Below are 15574 nucleotides of genomic sequence, written 5' to 3'. Positions count from 1 at the left end.
ATTACTGTATGAGTATATCTGAATTCTGAACATTTCAAGAATTAATATTTAAATTTCAGCTTACTAAATTGACTGTTTTTTAAAATGCAATACTCTGACATGAAATGTTCCAAATTAAAGCAGTATAGTACACATGTTTGTGTACTGACCCAAATAATATGGATCTTTTCCTGAGTTATCTTTGAGATACCTGGAAACACAAAAAATTTGGTAATACCCAATCCCAAAGTTATCACTTCCTTTGAGCTATGCTTACCATCAAATGAAAACTGCCTTCACGGTCACCTTTTCAAAATTTCTCAGAGTTCTGACAAACTGTGTCAGGATATGTCTGGGAGCAAACGGAAAACAACAACAAAGCAACATAATAGTGGAATCACTGGCAGTGCATCATCTCATCACAATGTAATAAAAGTACCTTGTCAAAGCTTTCAGGCTGAGATTCTCCCATGTCTCTGCCATCCAATTCAGACACTTTAATTGTATTTATCAAAGGCTGTGGGATGAAAGATTCTAACGTCTGCTTCAGCCACCTCAATCTCAGACTATCGTATTCATTACAATGAAGATAACCTAAACATAAAAGATAAAAAGTATTCAGTGAAGGCAATGGAATTGTTAAATTTCTACTTTGCAGAAAATAATTTCAGAAGAAAATAAATTTCAGAAGAAAATAAATTCCTGGTAATTATGCAGAAATAGGACTCAGCAGTAGGCACTGTGATTATCTTTTGCTTTAAAATAGAAATCTGTATGTATATACTATATAAAACATTTCAAGAGTTATGCCTACACATCTTCTCAACAGTTCTCACATTTACTCAACCAAGTTTAATTTTGGGGGGTGCAACCCTGTAGAGAATGATGGATTCCTAAAGATGCACTACATTTTGTCAACATAGCACACAGTTCTCATCCATTAGCACTCAATAAGTGTAACCAATATATTATATATACAAGAAGTTTTTAAAAAGTTCATAGAAAATTCATATTATGAAGAAGCTATGCATGAACTTCAAAATATTTTTGAACCCAAATATGCTCATACTAACTTATAATAACATGTCTGAACAGGAACTAGCATGAGGCACTAAGAATAAGATAGCAATTTGAAAGGACTCCCTATCAGAGCAACAAGATTTTTGTTAAACTGAAGAGATAGCAAACAACAAATTCATAGTGAAGCCATGGTAGAAAAATAGTGAAATCACTGATGTTTTCCAAAAAGTTGACAGCAACAATGCCCCAAATAAATCAGCAGTTTACAAATGGACAACATATTTTAAGAACAGATGTGATAACTGAAGATGAAGCCCATAGCAGCAGATCATCAACATCAAAGTATGAGAAAAAAAACTACTCTTACTTGTGCCCTAATTTAAGAGGATCAATAAGTAACAGCAGACACAGCATCCAATACTCAAGACATCTTTTTTTGAAAGATTTATTTATTTATTTGAAAGAGTTACGGAGAGGCAGAGAGAGGGAGAGAGAAAGAGGGAAAGAGAGAGAGGTCTTTCATCTGCTGGTTCATTCCCTAGATGGCCATAACTGCTGGAGCTGTGCAGATCTGAAGCCATGAGTCAGAAGCTTCTTCCATGTCTCCCATGTGGGTGCAGGGGCCCAAGGACTTGGGCCATCTTCTACTGCTTTCCCAGGCCATAGCAGAGAGCTGGATAGGAAGTGGAGCAGCCAGGACTCAAACCGGTGCCCATAGGGGATGCTGGCACTGCGGACGGCGGCTTTACCCACTACGGCACAACGCTAGCCCCTCAAGACATCTTGACTACACAATTCTGACTAAAAAACTAAAGTGAAGGGAACATTCCACTCAGTGGGTTCCAAATCGGTTGTGCCTAGATCAGCTACAGATAAGAGCAGAGATTTAATGGAAATTTTAAGAAAATGGAATTGACAATTCTTTTTTATTTGAAAGGCAGAGTTACAAGAAGAGAGAGAAGGGGGAGTAGAGAGAGAAAGAGAGAGAGAGAGACAGAGAGAGAGAACATCTTCCATCCACTGGTATACTCCCTAAACGGCCACAACAGCTGGAGTTGGGCCAGTCCGAAGCCAGGAGCCAAAAGCTTCTTCCACCATGTGGGTGCAAGGGCCCAAGCACTTGGGCCATTCTCCTCTGCTTTCCCAGGTACGTTAGCAGGGAGCTGTTGGAAGTGGAGCAGCCAGGACTCAAACCAATGCCCAAATGGGATGCTGGAGTCACAGGTGGTAGTTTTACCAACTACACCACAGTGCCAGCCCCAGAATTGACATCTTGAAGCATTTCTTTGCAGAATGGTAACAGGACATGAAACACAGCTTTACTAATATGCTCCTGAAGACAAAGCACAATCAAAGCAACAGCTTCCAAAAGATGGACTGGATCCAACCAAAACAGAAACAGACTGGTTGAAAGCAATGGTCATGACAAATTTTGTTGGATGCTCAAAATATTCTGCTTGTTGACCTTCTCAAAGAGCAAGAAACAATAACATCTGCTTATTCTGAGAGAGTTCTGAATCAGTGAGCCAAAGTGTTAAAGGAAAAACACTGAGGAAAGTGTTATCAGGAAGTCCATCTCTACTGTGACAATGCTCCTGCTCATCCCTACTATCTAAGAAGGGCAATTTGGTGAGTTTTGATGGGAAATCTTTAGGCAGTCACCTTATAGTCCTGATTTGGCTCCTTCTGACTTTGTTTTTTAGTCATAAAAATAAACTTTATAAAGACCAGTCATTTTTCTTCAGATAATAGTGGAAAAAAGGTTTCACTGACATGATTAAGTTACCAGGAGCTTCAATTCTTTGGACTTGGAACAAATGGCTGCCTTCATTCCTTGCAAAAGTGTCTTGAACCTGGTGGATCTTATGAAAAATAAAGTTTATATTTTTTGCTTTAATTTCCAATTTTTTCATGAATTCGTGGAACATTCATTGTGTATAAAACACCTTCTATGGCACAGAACCTTCATTTTAAATGAGGGAAGGTAATGTGGTATGTGGACAAAACAAGCGCTGCAGACTCTACAAGAAAGAAATGGGTTCAGATTTTGAATGAGGAATTATTTAGCTCGGCATGTTTCAGTCTCTTTATCTATAAAATGAGAACTGTATCTAGCTATGCTACAGAGTGGCTGTCAAGAGTTAGCCGGCGCCGCGGCTCACTAGGCTAATCCTCCGCCTAGCGGCGCCGGCACACCGGGTTCTAGTCCCGGTCGGGGCGCCGGATTCTGTCCCGGTTGCCCCTCTTCCAGGCCAGCCCTCTGCTGTGGCCAGGGAGTGCAGTGGAGGATGGCCCAAGTGCTTGGGTCCTGCACTCCATGGGAGACCAGGAAAAGCACCTGGCTCCTGGCTCCCGCCATCGGATCAGCGCGGTGCGCCGGCCGCAGCGCGCCGGCCGCGGCGGCCATTGGAGGGTGAACCAACGGCAAAGGAAGACCTTTCTCTCTGTCTCTCTCTCTCACTGTCCACTCTGCCTGTCAAAAAAAAAAAAAAAAAAAAAAAGAGTAAATGCAGGGGCAGGCGCTGTGGCACAGCTGGTACAGCTGCCGTCTGCAGTGCTACCATCCCATATGGGCACCACTTCAAGTCCTGGCTGCTGTACTTCCAATCGGGCTCTCTGCTATGGCCTGGAAAGCAGTGGAAGATGGCCCAAGGCCACTGCATCCACGTGGGAGACCCAGAAGAAGCTCCTGGCTCCTGGCTTCGGATCGGCACAGCTCCAGCTGTTCAGGTCAGTTGGGGAGAGAACGAGAGGATTGCAGAAGACCCCTCTCTGCCTCTCCTTCTCTCTCTGTGTAACTCTTTCAAATAAATAAAAATCATAAAAAACTAAATATGACAAATTAATAACATATATTTCATAGTACTACAAAAATATTAGTAACACATTTTTATAACTAATAATTTTTGAGTTCATATTATGTGTTATGCATTATTCTAAACACACTGCATACAATAACATTTAATCTTTACAAACTCTGTGTGGTAGGTAAATACTCTCATATACTTTATTTTTTAAAAAGATTTATTTTATTTATTTGAAAGTCACAGTTCAAAGAGGAAGAGAAACAGAGAGAGAGAGAGAGAATCTTCCATCCACTGGAAGAGTCACGCTCCAAAATGTTACCACAGGCAGGGTTGGGCCAGCCTGAAGCCAGGAGCTTCATCCAGTCTCCCATGTGGGTGCATGTTTCACTGCTTTCCCAGGCACATTAGCAGTGAGCTGGATTGAAAGCAGACCAGCCAGAATTTGAACCAGCACCCATATGGGATGCCAACACCACAGGTGGTGTCTTAGCTCATTATGCCACAACGTTAACCCCAATTAAATTCAATTATTTAAGAGGTAAACACACACACACACACACACAGAGAGAGAGAGGGAGAGATAGAGGGAAAGAGAGACAGAGAGATCCAATTTGCTGCTTCAATCTCCAAATGTCTGCAAAATCAAGGAGCTCAGGAGCTAGGAACTACACCATGGATTTCCAACATGAGTAGCAGGGATACAAGTACTTGAGCCATTAGCTGCTACTTCGCAGGTGCATTTGCAGGAAACTGGAATGGAAGCCTAAGAATTAGTATTCAAATGAACATTCTGATATGGAATACAGCCATTGTAAATACAGGCTTAAGCCAATGCTCCACAATGCCTGCCATCTCCCAAGTTACTTTTTTTTTTTTTTTTTTTTTTGACAGGCAGAGTGGACAGTGAGAGAGAGACAGAGAGAAAGGTCTTCCTTTTGCTGTTGGTTCACCCTACAATGGCCGCCTCAGCTGGCGCGCTGTGGCAGGTGCATCACACTGATCCGATGGCAGGAGCCAGGTGCTTATCCTGGTCTCCCATGGGGTACAGGGCCCAAGGACTTGGGCCATTTTCCACTGCACTCCCTGGCACAGCAGAGAGCTGGCCTGGAAGAGGGGCAACCAGGACAGAATCCGGCGCCCCGACCGGGACTAGAACCCCGTGTGCCGGCGCCGCAAGGTGGAGGATTAGCCTACTGAGCCGCGGCGCCAGCCCAAGTTACTCTTTAACCACATACTATACTGTTTCTCAGCAAATATTCTCTCTCTAGTGAAACAGTTTTTTCTTTTATTTAAATATACATTTCTATCTACATACACACACACTGATACATGCACAAAAGTGCTTTAAAGAGTTCGTGGAAAATGGAATTAAAAGATAAGTTTATTGGGGTCAGTGCTGTGGCATAGCAGGTTAAGCTGCCACCTATGATGCCAGTACCGCATACAGGCACTGGTTCAAGTCTAAGCTGCTCCAATTCTAATCCATTTCCTTGTTAAAGCACCTGGGAAAGCAGTGGAAGATGGTCCAAGTGCTTGGGCTCTGGCACCCATGGCTCCTGGCTTCTGTCTGCCACAGCTCTGGCCACTGCAGTAATTTGGGGAGTGAATCAGTGGATGGAAGATCTCACTTTCACTCTCTCAATCTGCCTCTGCTTCTTCCTCTCTGTAACACTGCCTTTCAAATAAATACATAAATCTGAAAAAGTTTATTTTGCTGCCAAAAATTCTGAGATCCATGCATGTTTTTATTAACTATATATTCTTATTCTTAGTCCATTTTTTTCATTGCCCAATTTCTATTTTTCTTATTAACTGGTAAGACATTTCCATATTCTAGATATTAACTCTTTATTTGCAATCTTACAAATAGATTTTCTAAATTATCTTCTGAATTTGTTTGTACTGTGTTTTGTAATACACAAATTTCATGATTTTATAGTCAATCAGAACACTTTTATAATCTCTAGGTTTTCTGGTCTTATTTAAAGTGGTCTTCTTAACCATCTTCAAGTCTGATAAAACTAAACATTTAGACTCACACAGGCCACATTAGGTACCATCTCAAATAGAAGGACTAGAACCACAATTTCCCAAAAGGACATTGTGCAACATTCCTCCATGAAAGGCCTTATACAGTTCACCGAGGAGGTCATTTGGGTAAATGAAAGGGAGATCACCATTTGGTCAGGTAAAGGAGCAGTCCTGGCTTAAAAACCTTATAATCCTACCGGAGCCAAAATTTCTTTTTACAACTCAATAGGCACAGCTCTTAGGGTCCCTGCAAGGGACACAGTCAGTTATAAGGATACGTCACACTCAAGAAGGCCCAAAGCATGGTATTCTAGTCAGCTCTCTAGGGTTCATTTATTCTCTCTCTTGGTGTACCTGCAAGATTCCAAATAGGGTGAGTTTTTAAATGGCAATGTTACCAAAAAACATTGTGACAATTACTATAAGGTTACTAGGGAAACAAAGATAGAGAACTGATGATCAAATTCTAATACATAAGTGGCAAAGTTTTGTGAATTGAGCTGCAATAAACATTAAGGTGCAGATAGCTTTTCTGTTTGCCAATTTCATTTCCTTTGGATAAATTCCAAGGAGTGGGATGGCTGGGTCGAACGGTAGGGTTATATTCAGGTTTCTGAGGAATCTCCAGACTGACTTCCATAGTGGCTTTACCAGTTTGCAATCACACCAACAGTGGGTTAGTGTCCCTTTTTCCCCACATCCTCGCCAGCATCTGTGGTTGGTAGATTTTTGGATGTGAGCCATTCTAACCGGGGTGAGGTGAAACCTCATTGTGGTTTTGATTTGCATTTCCCTGATGGCTCGTGATACTGAAAATTGTTTCATGTGTCTGTTGGCTATTTGGATTTCCTCTTTTGAAAAATATCTATTGAGGTCCTTGGCCAATCTCTTAAGTAGGTTGTTTGTTTTCTTGTTGCGGAGTTTCTTGATATCTTTGTAGATTCTGGTTATTAAACCTTTATCTGTTGCATAGTTTGCAAATATTTTTTCCCATTCTGTCGGTTGCCTTTTCACTTTCTTGATTGTTTCTTTTGCCATACAGAAACTTCTCAATTTGATGCAATCCCAAATGTTAATTTTGGCTTTGACTGCCTGTGCTTCTGGGGTCTTTTCCAGGAAGTCCTTGCCGGTGCCAATATCTTGCAGGGTTTCTCCAATGTTCTCTAATAATTTGATGGTGTCAGGTCGTAGATTTAGGTCTTTAATCCATGTTGAGTGGATTTTGTGTAAGGTGTAAGGCAGGGGCTTCATGCTTCTGCATGTGGAAATCCAGTTTTCCCAGCACCATTTATTGAATAGACTGCCCTTACTCCAGGGATTAGTTTTAGCTCCTTGATGAAATATAAGTTGGCTGTAGATGTTTGGGTTGATTTCTGGTGTTCCTATTCTGTCCCATTGGTCTATCCATCTGTTTCTGTACTAGTACCTACCATGCTGTTTTGATTACAAATGCCATGTAGTATGTCTGGTATTGTTATGCCTCTGGCATTGTTTCTGTTGTACAACACTGCTTTAGCTATCCGAGGTCTCCTGTGTCTCCATATGAATTTCAGCATCATTTTTTCCAGATCTGAGAAGAATGTCTTTGGTATTTTGATGGGTATCACAATGAAACGATAAATTCCTTTAGGGAGAATGGACATTTTGATGATGTTGATTCTTCCAATCCATGAGCATGGAAGATTTTTCCATTTTTTGGTATCCTCTTCTTTCTTTCTTTAAGATTTTCTAATTCTCATTGTAGAAATCTTTAACGTCCTTGGTTAAGTTTATTTGAAGGTATTTGATTGTTTTTGTATCTATTGTGAATAGGATTGATCTTAGAAGTTCTTTCTCAGCCATGGCATTCCCTGTGTATACAAAGGCTGTTGATTTTTGTACACTGATTTTATATCCTGCTATTTTGCCAAATTCTTCTATGAGTTCCAATAGTCTCTTAGTAGAGTTCTTTGGATCCCCTAAATAAAGAATCATATCATCTGCAAAGAGGGATACTTTGCCTTCTTCCTTCCCAATTTGTATCCCTTTACTTTTTTTTTTCTTGCCTAATAGCTCTGGCTAAAACTTCCAGAACTATATTGAATAGCAGTGGTGAGAGTGGTACCAGATCTCAGTGGAAGTGCTTCCAACTTTTCCCCATTCAATAGGATGCTGGCCATGGGTTTTTCATAAATTGCTTTGATTATATTGAGGAATGTTCCTTCTATACCCAATTTGCTTCGAGTTTTCATCACGAAAGGGTGTTGTATATTATCAAATGCTTTCTCTGCATCTATTGAGATAATAATATGGCTGTTCTTCCGCAGTTTGTTAATGTAGTGTATCACACTGATTGATTTGCAAACATTGAACCATCCCTGCATACCAGGGATAAATCCCACTTGGTCTGCGTGGATGATCTTTCTGATGTGTTGTTGCATTCTATTGGCCAGTATTTTATTGAGGATTTCTGCACCTATGTTCATCAGGGATACTGGTCTATAATTTTCTTTCAGTGCTGCATCTTTCTCTGGCTTAGGGATTAAGGTGATGCTGGCTTCATAGAAAGAATTTGGGAGGATTCCCTCTTTTTCGATTGTTCTGAATAGTTTGAGAAGAATTGGAGTTAATTCTTCTTTAAATGTCTGGTAGAATTCAGCAGTGAATCCATCTGGTCCTGGGCTTTTCTTTGTTGGGAGGGCCTTTATTACTGTTTCAATTTCTGTCTCAGTTATGGGTCTCTTTAGGTTTTCTGTGTCTTCATGGTTCAATTTAGGTAGGTTGCATGTGCTCAGGAATCTATCCATTTCTGATCGATTTCACTGTTTGCTGGCACACAACTCTTTGTAGTAATTTTTGATGATTCTTTTTCTTTCTGTGGTGTCTTTTGTTACATTTCCTTTTTCATCTCTGATTTTATGATTTCGGTCTTTTCTTTTTTAGTTAGTTGGGCCAAAGATGCTTCAATTTTGTTTATTTTTTCAAAAAAACAGCTCTAGGTTTGGCTGATCTTTTGTAATTTTTTTGATTAAATCCTATTGATTTCTTCTCTGATTTTTATGATTTCTCTTCTACTAGATTTGGGTCTGGTTTGCTGCAGTTTTTCTAGATCCTTGAGATGCATTGAAAGCTCATTTATTTGGTACCTTTCCAATTTCTTGATGTAGGCACCTATTGATATAAACTTTCCTCTTAACACTGCTTTCGCTGTATCCCATAAGTTTTGATATGTTGTGTTGTTATCCTCATTTACTTCCAGAAAGGTTTTGATTTCTCTTTTGATTTCTTCTATGACCCAATGTTCATTCAGGAGCATGTCGTTCAGTCTCCATGTGTTTGCATACGCTCTAGGGATTCCTGAGTTGCTAATTTCCAACTTCATTCCACTATTTTCTGAGAAGCTGCATGGTATGATTCTAATTGTTTTGAATTTGTTGAGACTTCCTTTATAGCCTAGTATGTGGTCAATCCTAGAGTAGATTGCATGCACTGCTGAGAAGAATGTAAATTCTTTAAGTGTAGGATTGAAAGTTCTGTAGATATCTGTTAGATCTATTTGGGCAATAGTGTTGATTAAATCTGCTGTTTCCTTGTTGATCTTCTGTTCCGTTGATCCATTTCTGAGAGTGGAGTATTGAAGTCCCCCAGTACTATTGTATTGGAGTCTAAGTCTCCCTTTAATCCCTCAACATATATTTTAAATAAACCGGTGCCCTGTAATTAGGTGCATATACATTGATAATCATTATATCTTCCTGTTGAATTGATCCCTTAATCATTATATAGTGCCCCTTTTTGTCTCTCTTAACAGTTTTTGTGCTAAAGTTTATTTTGCCTGATATTAAGATGGCTACACCCGCTCTTTTTTCATTTCTGTTGGCGTGGAATATTTTTCCAACCTTTCACTTTCAGTCCGTATGCATCTTTGTTGGAAAGATGTGTTTCTTGTAAGCAGCAAATAGAAGCTTTTTGTTCCTTAATCCATTCAGCCAGTCTGTGTCTTTTAACTGGACAGTTCAGGCCATTAATGTTCAATGTGACTATTGATAAGTAGTAACTTTGCCCTGCCATTTTCCCAAAGATATTTCTAGTATATGCTTTGAACTTCATGTGTTCTTTTATTGGGAGGTTTCCTTCCTTTACCTTCTTTCCTATTGATGACCGTGTTTCTGTGTTTCTGTGTGTAACACATCTTTAAGCATCTTTTGCAGGGCTGGATGAGTGGCGACAAATTCTTTCAATTTCTGTTTGCTATGAAAGGTCTTTATTTCATCTTCATTCACAAATGAGAGCTTTGCTGGATATAATATTCTGGGCTGGCAGTTTTTCTCTCTTAGTACCTGGGCTATATCTCGCCATACCCTTCTAGCTTGTAGGGTTTCTTATAAGTCTGCTGTGAGTCTAATTGGAGATCCTCTGAGAGTAATCTGACATTTCTCTCTTGCACATTTTAGAATCTTTTCTCTATGTTTCACTGTGGTGAGTTTGATTACAACGTGTCATGGTGAGGATCTCTTTTGGTCACGTTTATTAGGGGTCCCATGAGCTTCCTGTACGAGGATGTCTCTGTCCTTCTCCAAACCCGGGAAGTTCTCTTCTCGTATCTCACTAAAAAGGCCTTCTAATCCTTTCTCTCTCTCCATGCCTTCAGGAACTCCTTGAACCCGAATGTTGGGTTTTTCATCGTATCCTGTAGATTCCCAACAATATTTTTTAGATTTCTAATTCCCTCTTTTTTTCTTTGGTTTGACATATACTTTCCTGTGTGTGCTCTGTTTTCTAAGTCCGATATTCTTTCTTCTGCTTCACTGATCTTGTTTTTAAGGCACTGAAATGTGTTTGTCATTTGATTTATTGTATTCTTCATTTCGATTTCTCTTCAATATCACAATTTCATGTTCTACTAGTTTTTCATTTCATTTTGATTCCTCCTTAAGATTTCATTTTCATGAGAAGATTTTCTACCCTGTCCAGTAAGGATTTTTGTAGTTCAAGAATTTGTTTTTGAGAACTTCTAAATGTTATTATCATAAATTTTTGGAAATCCGTATCTTGCATTTTTTCTATCTCATCATCTTCATAATCTTGATTTGGGGTGTCTTGTTGATTTGGGGGCGTCATAATGTCTTCCTTGTTCTTGTTTCCTCAGTTTCTGCATTTGTTGCTTGGCATTGTGGAGATATTCTTTGGTTTCATCTTTTTTTTTCCCTCGCTGTGGTGGTTTTTCTCGTTATACTATGACTCTAGACTAAGTGGACTGTCTGCTTTTGATGGATCCTTAGAGGCTTGTGATGGGTGTGGCCAGAGAGCTCTGTTGGGTTCTTCAGGCTTAAGGGTGTGCCAAAGGTGACACACCCAGGTTAGGCGTGGTAAATCTCTCTCTCTCTCTCTTTTATTCAGAAGAGAAGTAATTACACACAGCTGAGTGGAAGTGAATGCAATCAGTGTCTGAGCTCTGGCCTCTGTGGGCATAATATTTGTCTGCTCTGTCCCAAGAAGCACACAAAGGATCTGTGCAGTCCTCAGTGTAAGCTCAGATTCCCTTGCAATATCCTACCTACCGGGTTGCCAAGGTTACCGAGTTTGTGGCATCTCCCAAGAGTACTCACGTCTCAGGCACTCTGTGAGTTCTCTCACACACCCTGAGTTGTTTTTTTTATTTTTTCCACAGTCTCAGTTCACAAGCTCCACACATTCACTAGGTCCTAACCTCCTGTTATTTTTCCCCATCAGAGTCAGATTTTTCTGCTTGGCTGATGGCGGGCGCAGCTTTTACGTATGTCCACAATGGCGCCTGCTCTTTGTCTTGCTCACCTTTGTAAGGTGATTGGAGAGAATCGTATCTGTACCAGTCCCTTTTATTTATTTATTTTTTTCTCTCCTCTAGTTAGCCTGGTGAACTTTCCCCCATGGGGCTTCAAGCCCCGTTCCCTCTAGGCTCTTCCTGCTGCTTCCCTGTCAGTGTCTCGGACTACAGAGATTTCGCCTCACCTCCCTTTCTAGCACTGGTGCATAGACTCGGCAGCTTGGGTCCTGAGCCATGGGCGCCCATGCCCTTCACATAGGTCCACCGTGTCCCACTAGTTCTGGAAGAGTTTCCTCTGCAGTTTTTTTCCCTAACTCTTCACTGAAACTACAGTATCAACACTTTTATTAAAATATCTTTTCCTGGACTATCAGTGTGCTCCCTCCTTATTCTGCCATCTTGGAGGACTCTGTTCTGGTTTATTTTTTGATTGTTGGTCCTCCTGTTAAATAAAACTGAATAATTTACTGTTATCCACTGAAAAAAGTCAAGCTCCTAGTCATTAATTCAAGATCTGTAATACACAGACCTCAAGACAATCTTTCAATTTTAATCTCCCCACATTTCACCAATATTGTCTGTGCTCCAAGCTCAGCTGTTCATTTCTCAAACACACTCTGTACCTCTCCTTTAGAATCTATGATATTTTGTCTTACATTACAGATGTTTATGTGTATAGCTAATTTTTTTTCCAGTTTGGGATCTTTTATCAAACTTATCCACCAGAGTGGAAATAATGTCTATACAAACTCAAATATTTGTTACTGTAACTTCTGCATCACAATTAAAATCCAGTTTTCTAAAACTATTCAACTCAGTCAAAACCTACTATTTCAGAAACAATAACTTCTTTGAAGCCACATTAACACTTACATATGGTTAAGTCTTGAATGCAGAAATATGGTTGGTTGGATAGCTAAATAAACTTCCAACTTGTTCAATAATGGACTTACAAAAAGGCAAAGTTTTCATTGAGATATAGCGCACTGGAATTACCAACATTAGACACTTGTTGGAGTATTTAGAATCCTGAGATAACAGAGAATTCAGATATCCTTTAGAATCTTTTGTTGTCCTTTATTCTCAGAGATTTGTGGATGTGGGGAATGATACCACCACTAGTAATCGTAACCTTGATGAGAGAATCCAATTTATCTCTGCCAATAGCAAATTGCAAGTGAAGAGGGGTAATACACTGTAAGTCTTTTGATGCCTTCCTGCCAGTTCAAGTACTCTTGCAATGAGGTACACTAAGACGGCTGCAGTGTACACAGCCATAGTTGTGCCCACATGTCTATGGCCAGTCATCCCAGATTTTAGATGTTGGTGAAGACAGCCCATGAAGAACTGCATGCTAGCAGTCTGTGAGCAGAAAATCTTTTTTTTTTTTTTTTTATGGCATTTCTGGAGTCCTTCCCACTCTTAAAACCAGCCATTTCACATTCTGAAGCTCAAACAAGCATAGCAGAGAAAAAGGTAGTCAGACACACATGGTGAGATCCCACCACCTACTCCGTTGTCACACTGCAATGCAAACTGCCACTGCTCACCTTTTCTAACACCAGCAACTCCAAACTTCTGTATGTATGCCATTTTAGGAGCTGGCATCAATTTTGTTAGAAAGGAAAGGGTAGGAAAACATTTTAAAGCTACACTGGTACAAATGTCACTCTTCTATAGTTAGCTTGCATATTTATTTTAGGAGCCTTTTGGAAGACTCACTAAAAGAGCTTAAATAAGTGTCTAAATGCCTTTGGCTTTGGAATCACCATAAAACAGTCTAAGACAACAAGTTTATGTCATGGAGGAGGTATAATCCTGGGGAATCAAGATTAAGAGAAAAATGGAAGGAAATTATGTAAGGAAGGCCCACAAAACAATATTTGTAATCAAGCTGGCTACAGCTTAGGTCAGTCCCTCAGGATATCTCTAAAGTCTCAAATTACAGATTCTTAGAAGAAACTTTGAGTGTTAGTGGAAAAGGAGGAAGGAACGATCTGTCAGCAGCATGCTGTTCCCTGTCTCTCGTTGGTAAAAGTTGATAATGTCCACATACTTCATGTTTGTATACCTGGCTCCTTGAGACAGCTGCTAAAGAAGCCAAGCAGTTTCCAGGACTAAGCAGAGCAGGTACACATGTGTAGTGATCTCTGTCTATCAGATGAAACCCAATCAGAATCTCCTCAATTTGTGGCAGTGGTAGCATTAGCAACAGACAACTACATGACTGACTCTAGCCTTTGCTAGGGTTTTTTGAGTTTGAAAGAATTCAAGCAGCTCCAGTCTTGAGGTGGGGGTAGTAGTAAACATGAAGCCAAATAGATATGTGTTGGTGCATACACTGGATCCAAAATAACCCCAAATCACACCTTGTTTCCATCACTGCCTATCAGAAAATGAGATTCTTAAAGGAAAGAATCACATCTTATTCATCTTTCATTTCATTTTTCCTTTTTTTTTTCTGGTTTAAATATTTTAGATTTTATTGTTATTCTTTTAGAGGTAACTCAAAAGATTTTAACATGTATATATTACAAATTTTAAATTAGGACAATTTTCACAGTCTTTCTATAAGATAAAAGGTTCATAATACTCCCTTCTAACTTTAATGCTTTTGTTATTATATATATGGGTGTTATTTGAGCTCACATTTTCTAAAATTTATTTATTTATTTACATATCAAAGTTAGAGAGAGAGAGGGAGGAAGGGACAGAGAGAAAGAGAGAGAAAGAGAGAGAGAGAGAGAGAGAAATCTTCCATCCACTGGTTTACTCCCCAGTTGGCCACAACAGCCAGGGCTGGGCTAGGCCAAATCCAGGAGCCAGGAGTTTCCTCCAGGTCTCCCACATGGAGGGAAAGGGCCCAAACACTTGGTGGAGCAGCCAGGACATGTATTGGTACCCATATGGGATGCCAGCATCACAAGTGTCAGTTTAACCCACTACATCATAACACTGGCTCTGATGAGCTCACAATTTCTAACCCCACAATACATTATCATTGTCTTCTACAAAGTTGAAGACAGGCAGTTTCACTTGTAGTCTCTTGAAAAGGACACTTCCTTCCTAGTTTATCTTTTTTTTTTTTTTTTTTTTTTTTTGACAGGCAGAGTGGACAGTGAGAGAGAGAGACAGAGAGAAAGGTCTTCCTTTGCCGTTGGTTCACCCTCCAATGGCCACTGCGGCCGGCGCGCTGCGGCCAGTGCACCACGCTGATCCGAAGGCAGGAGCCAGGCGTTTATCTGGTCTCCCATGGGGTGCATGGCCCAAATACTTGGGCCATCCTCCACTGCACTCCCTGGCCACAGCAGAGAGCTGGCCTGGAAGAGGGGCAACAGGGACAGAATCCGGTGCCCCGACCGGGACCAGAACCTGGTGTGCTGGTGCCGCAATGCGGAGGATTAGCCTACTGAGCCGCGGCGCCGGCCCTAGTTTATCTTTTGTATGGAGAGGATAGCACACTGGGATGCTCTACTTGGGTAGGCCTCTGGGTTTGTCTTTTATTCTGGAATTTTCATAAAGCAATGAAAATAAACTTGAAAGTTTTTCAGGGTAAGCAAATGCTGTCAAGTCAAAAGCCAGGTTCAGTAGTCAATTCATCCCCAAGGTTTCCATTATTTTTTAGATTTTGGCATTATTTGAAGACTACTGACATATTTAAAGAACACGCTAACATTTAATTTAAAAGGCAAATACACATACACACATACACACACACACACACACACACAAATACAGAAAGAAGCAGAAACAGAAATCTTCCATTTGTTGGTTCAGTTCCCACATTCTCTCAACAGCCAGGGTTGGGTCAGGATGAAGCTAAATCAGAACTCAATCAAGGTCACACATGGGTAATAGAGACCCAAATACTTGAGCCACCATTTGCTGCCTCCAAGGAAGTGCATTATCTGGAAGCTAGAATCAGAAGTGGAAGAAACAGGGGCCGGCGCTG

General features: G+C 40.4%; 1 protein-coding gene across 6 annotated transcripts in view; it reads right to left on the bottom strand.

Moving 5' to 3' along the window:
- The window catches only part of NSUN3 (NOP2/Sun RNA methyltransferase 3), an 88501-nt gene that overhangs the window by 40893 nt on the left and 32034 nt on the right, over nucleotides 1-15574 (bottom strand). For all 6 annotated transcript variants that reach the window (XR_007908929.2, XM_002716753.5, XM_051819162.2 and 3 more), the window contains one exon: nucleotides 419-573. Coding sequence is in view for 5 of the 6 variants with exons in the window: in XM_002716753.5 (XP_002716799.1) it covers nucleotides 419-573 (155 nt within the window). In the remaining variant the exon portion in view is untranslated. The remainder of the gene's footprint in view (nucleotides 1-418; nucleotides 574-15574) is intronic.

Source organism: Oryctolagus cuniculus, chromosome 4 (genome assembly GCF_964237555.1).
Source record: "Oryctolagus cuniculus chromosome 4, mOryCun1.1, whole genome shotgun sequence".
Taxonomy (NCBI): domain Eukaryota; kingdom Metazoa; phylum Chordata; class Mammalia; order Lagomorpha; family Leporidae; genus Oryctolagus; species Oryctolagus cuniculus.
This window is presented reverse-complemented; position numbering and strand designations above follow the sequence as displayed.